This window comes from Platalea leucorodia, assembly GCF_965183815.1.
Source record: "Platalea leucorodia genome assembly, chromosome: 7".
NCBI classification, from domain to species: domain Eukaryota; kingdom Metazoa; phylum Chordata; class Aves; order Pelecaniformes; family Threskiornithidae; genus Platalea; species Platalea leucorodia.
The window spans coordinates 16,448,356-16,461,328 of NC_138829.1; the positions used below are offsets into that span (position 1 = coordinate 16,448,356).

Genomic DNA, 12,973 nt, shown 5'->3' on the forward strand with positions numbered 1-12,973 from the left:
CAGGTAGCGGGCAGGCTTTGAGGCTTTTTAGGTAATTCATAGATTAACAGCTACATTAGGCCAAGCAGCACTCACTCAGGGGTTCAGGTAATGAAAACACCTGACAGCCAAAGGCAACCTATTTAAAGTCTCCATTGCCTGTGCTTCAGAGAATCTCCCTCCATACAGGCAGCAACGCCGAAGTATAGGGGCTGGACAGCATTTTCTTCGTACTCATAAACCCAGACGTAGTAGAATGACACAGCTTTCCCCTTTTTAACAGTGCAGTATGTTATCAGAAACAACAGTTTCTTCTGGTAACACCTACAAAACACCTGCTTTAGAAGTATTTCTCAGCTTAGGTTTATAATAAGCACACAAAATGACAAATCATTTTAAAGATGCCTAAGAAAAAAAAAAGCAATGTAACATTTACTTTGGCATTTTTCCACTTGTATTTCTAACACTTTGTTTCCAAGTCCCTCTTTACAATCACCTACCTTGTTTTTTTCATGACAAAGTTTCAGCAAATACAAGTTGGCAGCCAAAGGTTTTCAAATACTTGTTAACTATTTAAGATTTTTTTATGGGCATGACAACTTTGGTTGTTCACTCCCTCCTTTCCAGTAGCTTCTCCCCCCGCATCCCCCCCAAGAAAAATACAACACACTGGTGCATTTATTTAATGCTTTAGTCACTGAAATTGAACAAGTAAATTAGTTGCAAGGGAAAATATTCAAATATAAATTTGGTAAAGTACATTCTCCTCACAGAGGACTAACCACGTGCCACAGACCTGTGTGCAAAAGAGAGCCTATTTTTAGAGCATGGAAGCATACCCTAGGGCAGAGGATTAATATCAGAAGTTTCAACCTAAAAAGATAATAAAATAACACAAAATTAAGCTCTGGAAAACAGAAGCGCTAACTACAGTTGTCTTGTCAGTCATAGTTGTACATCACTACCCCAAAGCTATTACAAAAGCTCTACTAGGCTTCTCCAATTAATATGACTAATCCTTAGCAGGTAGAAGTCAGTGTAGCTCTACTAAAGTCACTGGAACCCGTGACTTCATGAGAACCGATGCATCCTTAAGTGTGGCTCCAAAAAAGCTACTGCATGTACTTGTCACAAAAGCATGGCAGAATAATGGCAGGATTATTTAAATAAAGATGCACAAATACTGAATAATACAAGAATACAAAAAGTATGAACGTCACAGAATGTTAGTTCAATAGTACTGGTATTTCTAACCAACTGTAATTTTTAAAAAGTCTACCATTCAGTACATACTTGAAAAGTTACAGCAGAACAATAGATTTATAAAGAGATTTGTACCAGTTTTTACGTAGAAAATACAAGTTATATCTTCCAGTTTATATTAGTCTTAGCAAATTTCATACAGCCTTTGGTTTCAAACCAATACAATGCAATTAACGTTACAGTGCTTGCTTAGTATTCATTAGGAGAGGATGCTGTACAATTGAAGGAGAAAATGTGAAAAACGCGTGTACCAAAGTACTGTATTATAGAAAGTAAAGGCTGAAGCAAAAATACTCTTGGGTATATCCTGTACATCATGTAAACACACATTCAGAATAGTAAACAGGCTAAAATGTCTTCCAAGCCTCCCAAACAGTTACAATATAGCATACATACATACATATATATATATCATATATAACATCATCTTTAGGAAATGTAGCCCATTACATCCTAATTCTGTGCTTAACTCATTTGCAATTCAGACAATACATTCATATATTAGCAGTACATCTCATTTATTATTTTGAGTTTGCTGGTTGCCATAGACAAGGACAGATCAAATAATACTGAGCCTTGCTTTTAACTCAGATACTGTCAGCATATAAGCGACGCTCAAGTGTTCAAGAACCATCTTTCTTGTTACCAAAGCTGAGAATTTTCAGATTTATGTATAGTAAATCAAGCTAAAATTCTGTTCTTTGCAGAACAGTAGTTTTCCCAATTATTCTTCATTAATTGGGTAGAGCAAGTAGTTAACTCTTATTTTAAAAAGCAGATACGAAAACTAGCAGTAAGCACACCAAAAAAATTACCACTTGTATATATAACATTCAGTCTCTCTACTTTCAGAGTTTTGGATAATAACACTTTGAAAAGAGACCAAATTTTCTGAATGTTGTAAGAAGCAACTTACTTGCTCACCTACAACAAAAAAGAAAACAAAAAACTTTATTAATTTTGCAATTTATCAAAGTGGCTTTTAATAGCATTGCGATATATGCAAATCCACTGTAGCAAAATGTTATAGAGTAGTACTACCATGAATTAGGTATTAATGCAAGAAATGAAGCTTAAGATGTTTGTGATTATATTTTTAAGAAAGATCTCAGTGCTTCACGCTAAGAATTCCTTCTAGCATTAAACCTTCCTCACTTCTGGGTAAATCATGACTGACTATCTTTCTTCAAAGCTTCTAGTCTTTGTAGTAATGCGTTTCCAAACACCTCTCGATATGCAGGGCTGAGAGAGTCCAATAAAGAGTAGACAGTTTCATGGTACGGAGTTTGCAATCTGTCATCAGTCTGATCAAAATCATAAGCTACTACCTGCAACAAAGAAATCACTGGTTAAATTTCGATGGTTAGGATCACCTTGCAATGGGAAACACATATCACACCATTTAACTTTGCCAGTCAGGGTAGTACAGTACTGTGAGAACAAAAGATACTGGACTTAAATCACAGTCTGTGCTTTCTACCATGGGGCTTAGTGGTAATACAGTATTTAAACAGTTTCAAATACCTTTTGTCCAAAACCCAAAATATTAGTAAAATCTATCATTACGACCTTTGAAAAGAAGTCTTACATCTAAATGTTTGCACAAAAAATGCAAATGATACAAAAAGGAGTTGTATACATGCTGTATTACTGACTTATGTGGGTACCCGAGAAACCCAAAGGCTGACAGGCTTATAACAAACTGCTGCTTCAATCTTCATCATTTTGTGTCGCAAATAAATGCCTGTTTTTTCATCAACTTCCCTTCTTGCTTTGTTGTAAGTAACTAGTTAAAGTTCCACTTTCCAGGAGAAAACACGTAGAACAGGCTTTCGTAAAAGTACAACAGGAATATGTATGCTGTTTTGGTGTCAGTGAAGTATTTTTCTAGGCACCTTTTGAACACAATCATTGTTCAAAACAAAGAGGCTTAAGAAATTATAAACAAATCAGTTTACCCTGAGTCCTGCTTCGGTGAGCTCCAGGCAGTATCTGTTCCTTTCCCTGGTTTCCACATTGATATATGCCACATCCTCTGCACAGGGAAGGGTTTTTGAGACAAACATGTTGCTGACAGCGAACAGAACATCATTCACAACAGCTTCGGCTTCTAGTCTCATATCTTTCACATCTGTTCCTTCAAAGTCTCTGTAATCAGAATCCTCTTCAAACCCTGTATTATTGGGTAACTCCATAGGATTGCAATCAGTCTCCATTCTGCATATGGAAACATTTATTTTAGATTTATCATACCACTACACTCAATATATATTAACACTGTAAAACAAGAGTTATATCTTAAGCACTTGATGTATTTAACATTGTCCAAAAAAAAGGAAAATGAGAAACCCAGTGACTTCCAGAACTCAAAACCAGGACGTTGAGAACAACTGCTCAGGAAGGTTACAATAGCACCTAGAAGCAGAAGCAGAATCACTGAAGTTGCTGCTGCTTATGCAAGTAACTCGCATTCTGTTGTATAAGACTCTGTTATGATTCAGCAGTAATTAATTCTGCACTTTGCTGATCCAGAATGCAGTAGGAAGACAAGTCATGCCTGGAAAAACTGAAATCAATAGCTGTAGAAAATAAAAACCTATTGTTGGTGAATTTAAGAAAGACTTGGAAGAGTCTGTGAACTAAATGGGTTGTCAGAGACTATAAAGACATATTAACAGCAGCTTTTTGTTTACAGTCACTAAAGAACAATTCTTTTATTAAGCTTTCATGCACAGCTGTCAATACATTTCAGAGGCATACATAGCTGGCCTTTGTAAGCAAATGTTAGCAAAAAGGGACAGACTCCGCGGGGGTTCCCACAGCGGCCCCAGCACTTGCCTCTCAGGTACCGGTGTCGCCACGAGGCCTGGGCTACCTTGCACCGCAGGGAGACCTGCCTACGGCCAGCCGGGAAGGCCCCGAGGGCGCTGCCCCCGGTGCCCTGTGGCTGAGCGCTGCTGCCCGGAGGGACCGGGGACTGGCAACAACCGACCCGCAGCACGCAAGACATTCACAGCACGGGATTCGCCCCTCCCTGACGAATCCCACCTTGCACCTACAAACAAATTCCAAAGAAACCGAAGGCGACCGGGGGGCTGGCTACCGAGCTGCGCAGCCTCCCCTCCGCGGGGAGCCGCTGCGATGTCAGGACAGCAGAACGGCCTCGGATCGCACCTGCGCCCCTGCCGCGAGCGGCGCCGGGCGCCACCCCCGCCGGCAGCGCCGCGCCCCGGAGCCCACCTACCAGTCCCGCCGACGGGCGGCCGAGGCCCCGCCGCCCGACCCCGCACAGCTCCGGACGCAACGGCGCAGAGCGACCCGCCCCGCTGCCTCCCCCGGGCCGTTCGCTGAGAGGCGGCCCCCACCGCCGCCTCGCCCCGGCGCCGCCCGGCAGCGGAGGCCCCTCCGCCGCGACACCGCCCCCTCACGCACCTCCTGCGGCCGCTTCCGCCCCCGCCTCCTCCGCTCGGCGACGCCACTTCCGCGCGGACGTCACGGTGCCGGTGACGGCGTTCGGCGGCGGGGGGGGCGCGCGGGGAGAGGAGACAAACAGCGCGGATCGGCCCGGCCGCCCTCGCCGGCGGCGGAGAGCTGAGGCGGGGGGCCCGCCCGCCGGACCCCAGCCCCTTCCCCGCTCCGCGCACCCTTCTGCCGCGCAGCGCGGCTGCGGCGGCCCCCTCCGTGCTCGCGGGCCGCCGAGAAGATGGCGGCGACGGTGTCCGAGTGAGGATGGAGCTACCTGTCGGCGCCTCTTCGCCCTGAGGGGAGGCAGTGCCGCCCCGCCGGCGGTGCGAGGGGCGGCGGGGGCGCCGCCTGGCAGCGGGAAGCCCCCGCGGTAGCCCGCGCTGAGCGGTGAGGCTGGGCCCGGCGGCTCACCTCCCTCTCTCCGCCCGCCGGAGGGGCCAGCCCCGGCCCCGGCCCCGGCCCCGACCGCGTCGCGCCGCCTGGCCCCGCGGCCCCCGGCGCGCAGCCGCCATGCCGTGGCCTTTCTCGGAGTCCATCAAGAAGAGGGCCTGCAGGTACCTGCTGCAGAGGTACCTGGGCCACTTCTTGCAGGAGAAGCTCAGCCTGGAGCAGCTCAGCCTGGATCTCTACCAGGGCACCGGCTCCTTGACGCAGGTCCCTCTGGATAAGTGGGTAAGAGATGCCGGCGCTTCGCCCCCTCGGCTCCTGCTGCGTCTGAGGGACCAGCTGATTCCCTGCCCCCGGCTGCCACCCACCTTATTTTCAGTACCCAGCGTCCTTTATGTAAAAAGTTGCAGCCATAATTAGCATTTCATCCAGGGAACTCTTCTCTGATATGTGAGCACTTAATAAATGCTCAGATTTTTTTTTTTTTTTATGGATATGTTTTTCTAGCCGCACTTTGGTTTCGTTACTTCTAATTACGAGAAAGGAAACAAACTAAATAGAAGGCAGTAGCAGCTCATATTTCAGAGAGAAGGAGCTAGTGTAGCCCAAACTACTAGAAATGGCTACTGTAGTTACTGAGGAGCATGTTTACTGACTGCTACTAGAGATGATAACATATAGTAATCCCTGTTCTGTCTGATCTTGGAGGCATTTTAGTTCTTATTGAGCTTAGTCCATGTAGATCTCTAAAAATTGTCCCCTAGTCTTGAAATGGTGAAAGTGCTTGTTGACATGGAAAGCTGTTTTAGCTAGAGTTTGCTTAGCAGGTGGGCTGTCACGCTTTGAACCAGCTGAAGCTTTTTTCCAGTCCTGGCATGTATGTATGTTTGTTTGTGTGTGTGTGTGTGTGCGCGCACATGTGCATACTTCCAGCCTACTGTAGTAATCCAAAGGTCTGTGTCCGTGTTCGTAATATTTCATAAAGTTTCTTGGGTTAATTACCAACTGAATTCTACCTGCCAGTCAAGTGACTGTCACGAGGAGCCTTAAGCACAGCTGTGCGTCAGTCATCGACTTCCAGGGTAGCACAGATGATGAACTAGGTACACAGGCTTATTGCTTTACAAAGTACTTCCAAAGCCCATTTTTACTATAGTATGTTCTGGTATTACGCCATGCTGGGTACATTTTAAAATACTCGTGAATATGTGATGTTTTCAAATAATGCTTTTCCAGTTGTTTGTGTGAAAATACGTTTGAAAGTGGCAGGAGACAGACATTTGTAGAAATGCTCGACATTACCAGTGTTTTAGTGTGGGGTCTTTTTGTTGTTTGCTTGTTTGTTTTCTTTTCTGGCTGTGTCTGCAGCTTGTTTTCTGTGGCAGGCAGTAAGGCTGTCTCGCTTTAATTGAATTATTATGCCCTCTAGTGGGTATCACACCACTCTTCAGTAGTCGACGTGACATTGTTTAAAATGTAAATACTTTGAAACAGGAGCGGTTATGGACCATTACTAAATGAACAGTTAATTTTGTATACGCAGTGGTTAAATGTATGTACAATAATCCTTAGGTTATCTTCCCCATTTGTAGATCAGCATTTTTCTTTTTGGCTTGTAAACAGTGACATGTTTGAGGCTCTCTGCACGTGACTTTCTCATGTATGACAGATTGCAAAAACAGATGTCGCGGAAGTATTATAGCTCCTTTTTTTCCCCCCTAGTCATTGTAAGCCTGTTCTCTATGAATCACCAGGATGACTGTACTTTTACATATTATCTTATCCATGTTTGTGGATATTTCTGTTCATCTTAATATTGTAGATATTTTAGCCAATATTGTACATGTTTATAGATTATAGAGATACGTGGGAATACCTGGGGCTATTAGTGTAACCTCTTTGCCTCTTGGGACCTGGACCGTTTAGAAAAATCAAAATGTAACCCATGATGTTTGTGGTTGAATCTTAATGTACATGAAATAGTACTTTCACTGCTAGCATTACTGTGATTTCAGCTGGGGACTTTCAGTCAAAAACGTGGGAACAAGTCCTGATGTGAAGGCTGCGCTTCAGTTTTAAAATTTCACTTGGACTGCTCTAATTGCTACTTTCTAGGAACAACTGGCCTGTTTATGAAGTAATTTAGCTATAAGAATACTTGAATTTGTTTACTTTTAGATAGTAAATTTCTATTTCAGAGTAATAAGCAAGGTACTAAAATACACTAATTTTTATGGCCATGTATGTTGGTAGCAGAAAGACATCTGAGATCAGATTTATTCACAATAGCTTTTGGTAACGAGCTTACTTCCTGCTATAGCAAATTATTTTGTAATGGTTCAAGTAATTTAAATGAATCGGTGATATTTTCAAATATGGTTTTCATGCCAAATTTTTGCCTTATCTTATGCTATTACCACATCTATAATTCTTACGTTTAATTCCAAATAAAGTTTTAATATCACTGAATTTTAGTTGATTATTCGATCCTTAAATAATTTCCCGATAGAACTGTTTGAGGTTCTGTTTCTTTAAAGTTGATGTCTTTTTCTTCTGCTTGAGTGGACTTTGAAACAGAAACTAGAAAAGCTGAACAGGCAAGCAAACAAAATTCTAAAAGCAAAGTAATTAAGAGCATAAGCAGAGCAACAAGTTAACATGACGGGAAAATTGCACCTGGAGACGTAAGAATGAAAAATGTAATTTTCTGAAGACTTTTTTGTTCGTTTTTGTTTTTAAATTATTCTATATAATTATAACAACATTTTAAATATGATTAAAATGGAAAGCAACATTTAAATCCTTATTTTTTTTAAATACTTTTGATGTCGACTTTATGCATTTTCTCAGGTAAAATCAGTGGCCCTGTTCAACACAGGAAGGTCAAAGCCACACTTATTTTGCCAGTTGAAGATTATGTCCTAGTATTACAACCATAGTCTTTAGTAGGGTCTTGTATGTATTAGAAGGTTGCACTCACCAAATTTGGTATGTGATTTAGATTGTTTTTTGTTTTATTAAAGCAGCCTAGATAGTTCTTGTTCATTAATTTGAGTTTTAACTAAATTTTTGAATCGGGGCATTTGCATTTTTTTTTTAAACATAAATGCGAAGAATATGCTTCCTTTGAAAATAGGCTCTTTGGACTCTTTATGGATGTAATGAAAGCTATACAGTGCAACCAGTGTCTTTTCTGAGGATTGTGGAAAACTTAAAAATCCTAAGTTACTTCTTCAGATCTGGTGTTCCATTTGTCTCATCAATTTCACTTGCTCTGTATGATACTGAGGGAAGCTTGATTGTAGTTTTGTTTATAATGTCACTATAAAGGACTGGATTAACCCAACAGTTTCTGTAGAATATTGGTCTGTCCACTAAGCTTCAATTTTTAAATTAGTGCTGAACATTTAATATATTAAAATATGATTTAGAAAAGGCAGGTATGTTATACGTCAAGAGATGATTAGTCGGTTCCATTGTGCCAGTGTCACAGAGAAAGCTAAAATCAACATTACATTGAAATTGAATGCTAGTGAAATACTCTTGCCAAGAAACCAGGTACTTTTTACGTTTTTACTGTCAGCCTGTTTTCAGCTTTCTTCAAGTACTGCCAGAGAAAGAATAGATCAACTTGTGTCAGTACTGTAGTGTTTATAACAATAAGATAGCAGAATTTTTTGGTATAGTGCAAAAATACAGGGTGTACAGCTACCACAGAGAAATCTGTATTGTGCTGAAAGCGAAGTAATTATTGTGAAACAAATTATGATGGAATCAAAATACTTGAAAGTGGCCAGCTTATTGTCTTTCTGAGTATAATTCATTTTCTGGTAGCCTCAGTATGTTTTAGCTGTTATACTCAAAATTATGGATGTGATTTTATTTTTCTTTTTAATAATTATTATTTTTATTTTATTCTCTTCTTCTAGTGTCTTAATGAGATCCTGGAGTCTGCAGATGCACCTCTGGAAGTCACAGATGGATTTATCCAGTCAATTTCTTTATCTGTTCCATGGGGGTCGTTGCTACAGGATAACTGTGCGTTAGAAGTAAAAGGATTAGAAATGGTCTTCAGGCCAAGACCAAGGCTTGGTAGGCTTAATTTTTAATTTTGGAAAGGGAGATTCTTTGCAGTTTTTCAGAGGCAAAAGGCTACACTTGCTTTAGTCAGTTCTTAGTCTTATTTAAAGTGCCATTTAATTTACATACATTAATGAAAGAGAATGTAATAAAAAAAGAAACTGTCAGGTGTTAGTCAGTTGGTTGTCAAGTGTTTCTCAGTTGGTTGTTGTTCTGTTAAATAACTTTAAATGTTTATAATGTTCCTACTGTTGTATCTCTTCTTCCAAAATGCTTCAGACATATTGAAATGAAAATAATAGTGTGTGGAAAGGAGGTTTTGTTAGCTAGGTTTTTTGGGTGTTGTATGCCAAGTGCTGTTAGTCAGCATTAGTAGCTGGCTGTTAGGTGGCAGTAGGATAACACAGTAGTGTAGAACTATGAGGTGGGTTACAGTGATGTTCTGGCTTTCTTCGGCAACTTTAGGGTAAAAGATGCATCTTCTTGTATGTTTGGAGAACAACTAATACATTTTAATTGCTATCACAGTCTGAAATAACGACTTTAAAATACTCTAAATACTTACTACCTTTTACTATAATGCTGAGAGGATTGTCTGAGCTCTTCTAGCTGACGAGCTAGAATCTAGCTGGTCTATAGACTGTCCTGGTGATAAAATTTCACTAACTACCAAACCTCTACACATTCTGTTAAGATGTGTTGTTATAGCGTGCGTAGGACATTTAGTGCTTTTTTAGTGTGTGAAAAATTTTGAATGAATGTCTGAAGGATTTTAATTAGTTTTCCTTTTTGTAGTGTAGAGAAGATGGAAGAAAATATTTCTTTAAATGCATCATAAAGAAGAGAAAAAATGCATAAACCCTATTTTCCATTTTTTCAAGTTACCTTAAGTAACTTGCTTATATATAGTCTACACTTCATTCTTATTTGTTTAACTGGAACTAGATTTTGAGTTGTCTTGCTTTCTGATGTAAGATTATTGCTTTGAAAGAATGGTAGTATTAGGATGAAGCTTTATTTATTCACTTGCATCCTTTTAGTTCTCTTTCATGCACAGAGCTTTGCAATACAGCAGAAAAAAACCTATGATGCTGGTTTTATCACAATTTTATAGCCACATAGATGTTTCCAGACCTGAATGCTAAACTGGAATGTTTTGCCTGTTTTAACACGTTTGTATTTGTGCTTGGTTTACTTTTGTTTGTCTATACTAGAGTGTTATAGTTGATTAACTTTTCTAATCTAGTTTTACAGTATTTGCTCACAATGGGCTTGGCATTAGCTGACAGGAATGCACTGTCAATTAAGTTAATCTGGCTGCTAAAAAACTTTTTCAGCTTAATACGTGCTATGCTCTCGGATTTTATTATGTTCTACTTCTTATGGCAGGTCTGTGTTAGACATTTAAAACGTGTTCTAATATGCTAAGATAACATCTTAAACCTTGTTTAGTCTTTCCCCATCTAGGATATGTTTCAAATGGAATAAGAAATCTTAAAATAATTCTTAATAAAAAAGAGTTATTTTCTAGATTTCATTTTGCCAATTATGCCTGCAACATCATACCAAGATAATAAAAGTACTTGAGAAATTATTCACTTAAACCAGCACTGAAGATTGGTTACACTAAATCCTGGTTTCATCTTGTTTATATTGAGTTTTCAAATACCAGACTCTTACCTATGCAATATAAATAAAGTAATTTTAAAGTAGTACAAGTGTATAAAGGGAGATTGTAACTAGATTTGTTTTTAAGTACAACTTCTTACTAAGCTGTTGAAATTTTTCTGAATGTGACAAATGCATTATTTCATTTTGTCATTATTGTTTCAAAATGTTCAGGATCAAATTTATTAAGATTTCTCTTACTCCACAGCATCTGGGTCTGAGCCTATGTATTGGTCAAGTTTTATGACCAGTAGTATGCAGCTTGCAAAAGAGTGTCTTAGCCAAAAATTGACAGATGAACAAGGAGAAGGGTCCCAGCCTTTTGAAGGACTTGAGAAATTTGCAGAAACTATTGAAACAGGTATGAATTAATGATTGAGATCTGAATGAACATTTGAGATTAAATCAGTTTATGTTGTGTCTCAGTTTCACAAAATGGCATCTCATTTGCCATAACTTGTCTCACAATTTTGACTTGTTACCTGTAAAATTTAAACAGGAAGTAAGGATAATTGATCTTGTTTTCGAAGGCAGGGGGAACCCCATTTACTTACCAAAATATGTGTATACTTCCCTCAGTGGACAGAATGAACCCTACTTCAGGGCAAATTGGTGTTTGTTTACACCAGAACAAATCCAGCTAATTCAGTGCTTGAGTGATTGGTGAGATGCCTTGGTTTTGGAGGTTCCAATTTAGTTCATCACACAAACTTAGATTGTTAGTGGTGATGCTGTTGAGGGAGAAACAAAGAACAGCTTTTCAGCTATTTTTACATAAAGCTGACGTGTTACAACATATGTATCTCAATAATCACACCACGTTGTTAGAAGTACTTCAGAAACTCTGGATTTTGGTGGTGGTGGTGTTTTTAAGTGGAAGAATCTAAGGGCTTATGACCACACTGTGGTGTGGAGAGCCTCGTGCTGCAATGTCTGAGCTAAGGGAAATGTTTAAAATTGGATCTAGAAATAGAAGTATTCAGCCAAAGTAGCGTGGTGCTATAGCAATGTATAGGAGTTCAGACATGGTGCACAATGAAGCGGGTACTTTCTTTGAGGACCACCCACACTGAGCCATAGAACAACTTGGTCTGAGTTGTCACTTGCTCAAATATACGTGCATTAAAGGTCCATTGCTTGGTGTGGATGTACATATTAGACATTTAATAGCGGTTTACATTGTCACTTGATGTCATTACATTATTAAACTCAATTGATTATATCCACTGAAATAAATATTGAGAACTTAAACAAAATGAAAGACCGTGTTAAATTGGTTATAAAAGTTGTTGAGTAACTTGACTTAAATGCTTGCATGGTATCTTTTTGTTTTCTCATGAAGTTCTAAGAAGAGTGAAAGTTACCTTTTTAGATACTGTTTTACGAATAGAACATGTGCCGGAAAACTCTAAAAGTGGAACTGCACTTGAAATCAGAATTGAAAGGTAAAGATTTTTTTTGATCTATTTTTTTTTCCTAAGGCACTCTTTGCCATTTCCTGTACAATATATTTTACCCATGCACACACATTCTTGATTCACAGTCAGACACTAGCTCTTGAGCACCTCTTTTATAATGCCAGTGAGCACTTTCTCCACTCAATTTCCACTTAACATGTTTAAGCTAAAGATATTTAACCATCAAATTAGAAGAGTTCCAATTAGAAGATTTTCCAAAGATAAGTTAATGACCACTTCTACAATTAATGAATACTATTTCTTAGATGTTCAACAGTCAATGGATATTATTGGCAAATCAGACCATCTCTTACGCAAAGGGATTTTAATATCTTAACAGTTCCTCCTGTGTATTGAAGACACTTTAATTTTTTTCAGGACTGTATCTTTCTTTCTGAAAATATTTAAACTGGAAGATTTTAGGTCCTCTGTGAGCTTTCAGAAGAGCCCACATGTAATTACTGTAATTACTTTTAACTGTACATGTTCTTAAAGTATTTTTCCTGACCTATGGGATAGTGTAATGATACCTTCTTGCAAAATGTGGAAATTATTACCAAATAAAACTGATTCCTACTGAGAAATGCTAATGAAATATATTTGGTTTTAAACATTTATAGACTTCAGGTTGTTATGTTCAATTCAGGACAGATGTCGGTAAAACTGTAATTATC

The 12,973-nt window shown here is 39.5% G+C and overlaps 2 protein-coding genes across 11 annotated transcripts in view; one reads left to right on the plus strand and one right to left on the minus strand.

The window, feature by feature from the left end:
• Positions 1–649: 649 nt before the first annotated feature.
• On the minus strand, positions 650–4,717 carry GSKIP (GSK3B interacting protein). Of its 3 annotated transcripts, none has more exons than XM_082316663.1 (3): positions 4,675–4,717; positions 3,201–3,459; positions 650–2,570 (listed from the first exon to the last, which is right to left on the minus strand). In XM_082316663.1, the coding sequence occupies exons 2-3, from the start codon at positions 3,456–3,458 to the stop codon at positions 2,409–2,411; spliced, it is 420 nt and encodes a 139-aa protein (XP_082172789.1). In that variant the 5' UTR covers position 3,459; positions 4,675–4,717; the 3' UTR covers positions 650–2,408. The 3 variants fall into 3 exon arrangements, with proteins under 3 accessions (XP_082172789.1, XP_082172787.1, XP_082172788.1); XM_082316661.1 differs by lacking the exon at positions 4,675–4,717 and adding an exon at positions 4,487–4,640; XM_082316662.1 differs by lacking the exon at positions 4,675–4,717 and adding an exon at positions 4,081–4,478.
• A 271-nt stretch (positions 4,718–4,988) lies between these two features.
• The window catches only part of ATG2B (autophagy related 2B), a 47,434-nt gene continuing 39,449 nt past the window's right edge, over positions 4,989–12,973 (plus strand). For all 8 annotated transcript variants that reach the window (XM_082316651.1, XM_082316654.1, XM_082316653.1 and 5 more), the window contains exons 1-4: positions 4,989–5,379; positions 9,024–9,186; positions 11,051–11,203; positions 12,185–12,287. In XM_082316651.1, the coding sequence (XP_082172777.1) occupies positions 5,218–5,379; positions 9,024–9,186; positions 11,051–11,203; positions 12,185–12,287 (581 nt within the window). In that variant the 5' untranslated portion in view covers positions 4,989–5,217. The remainder of the gene's footprint in view (positions 5,380–9,023; positions 9,187–11,050; positions 11,204–12,184; positions 12,288–12,973) is intronic.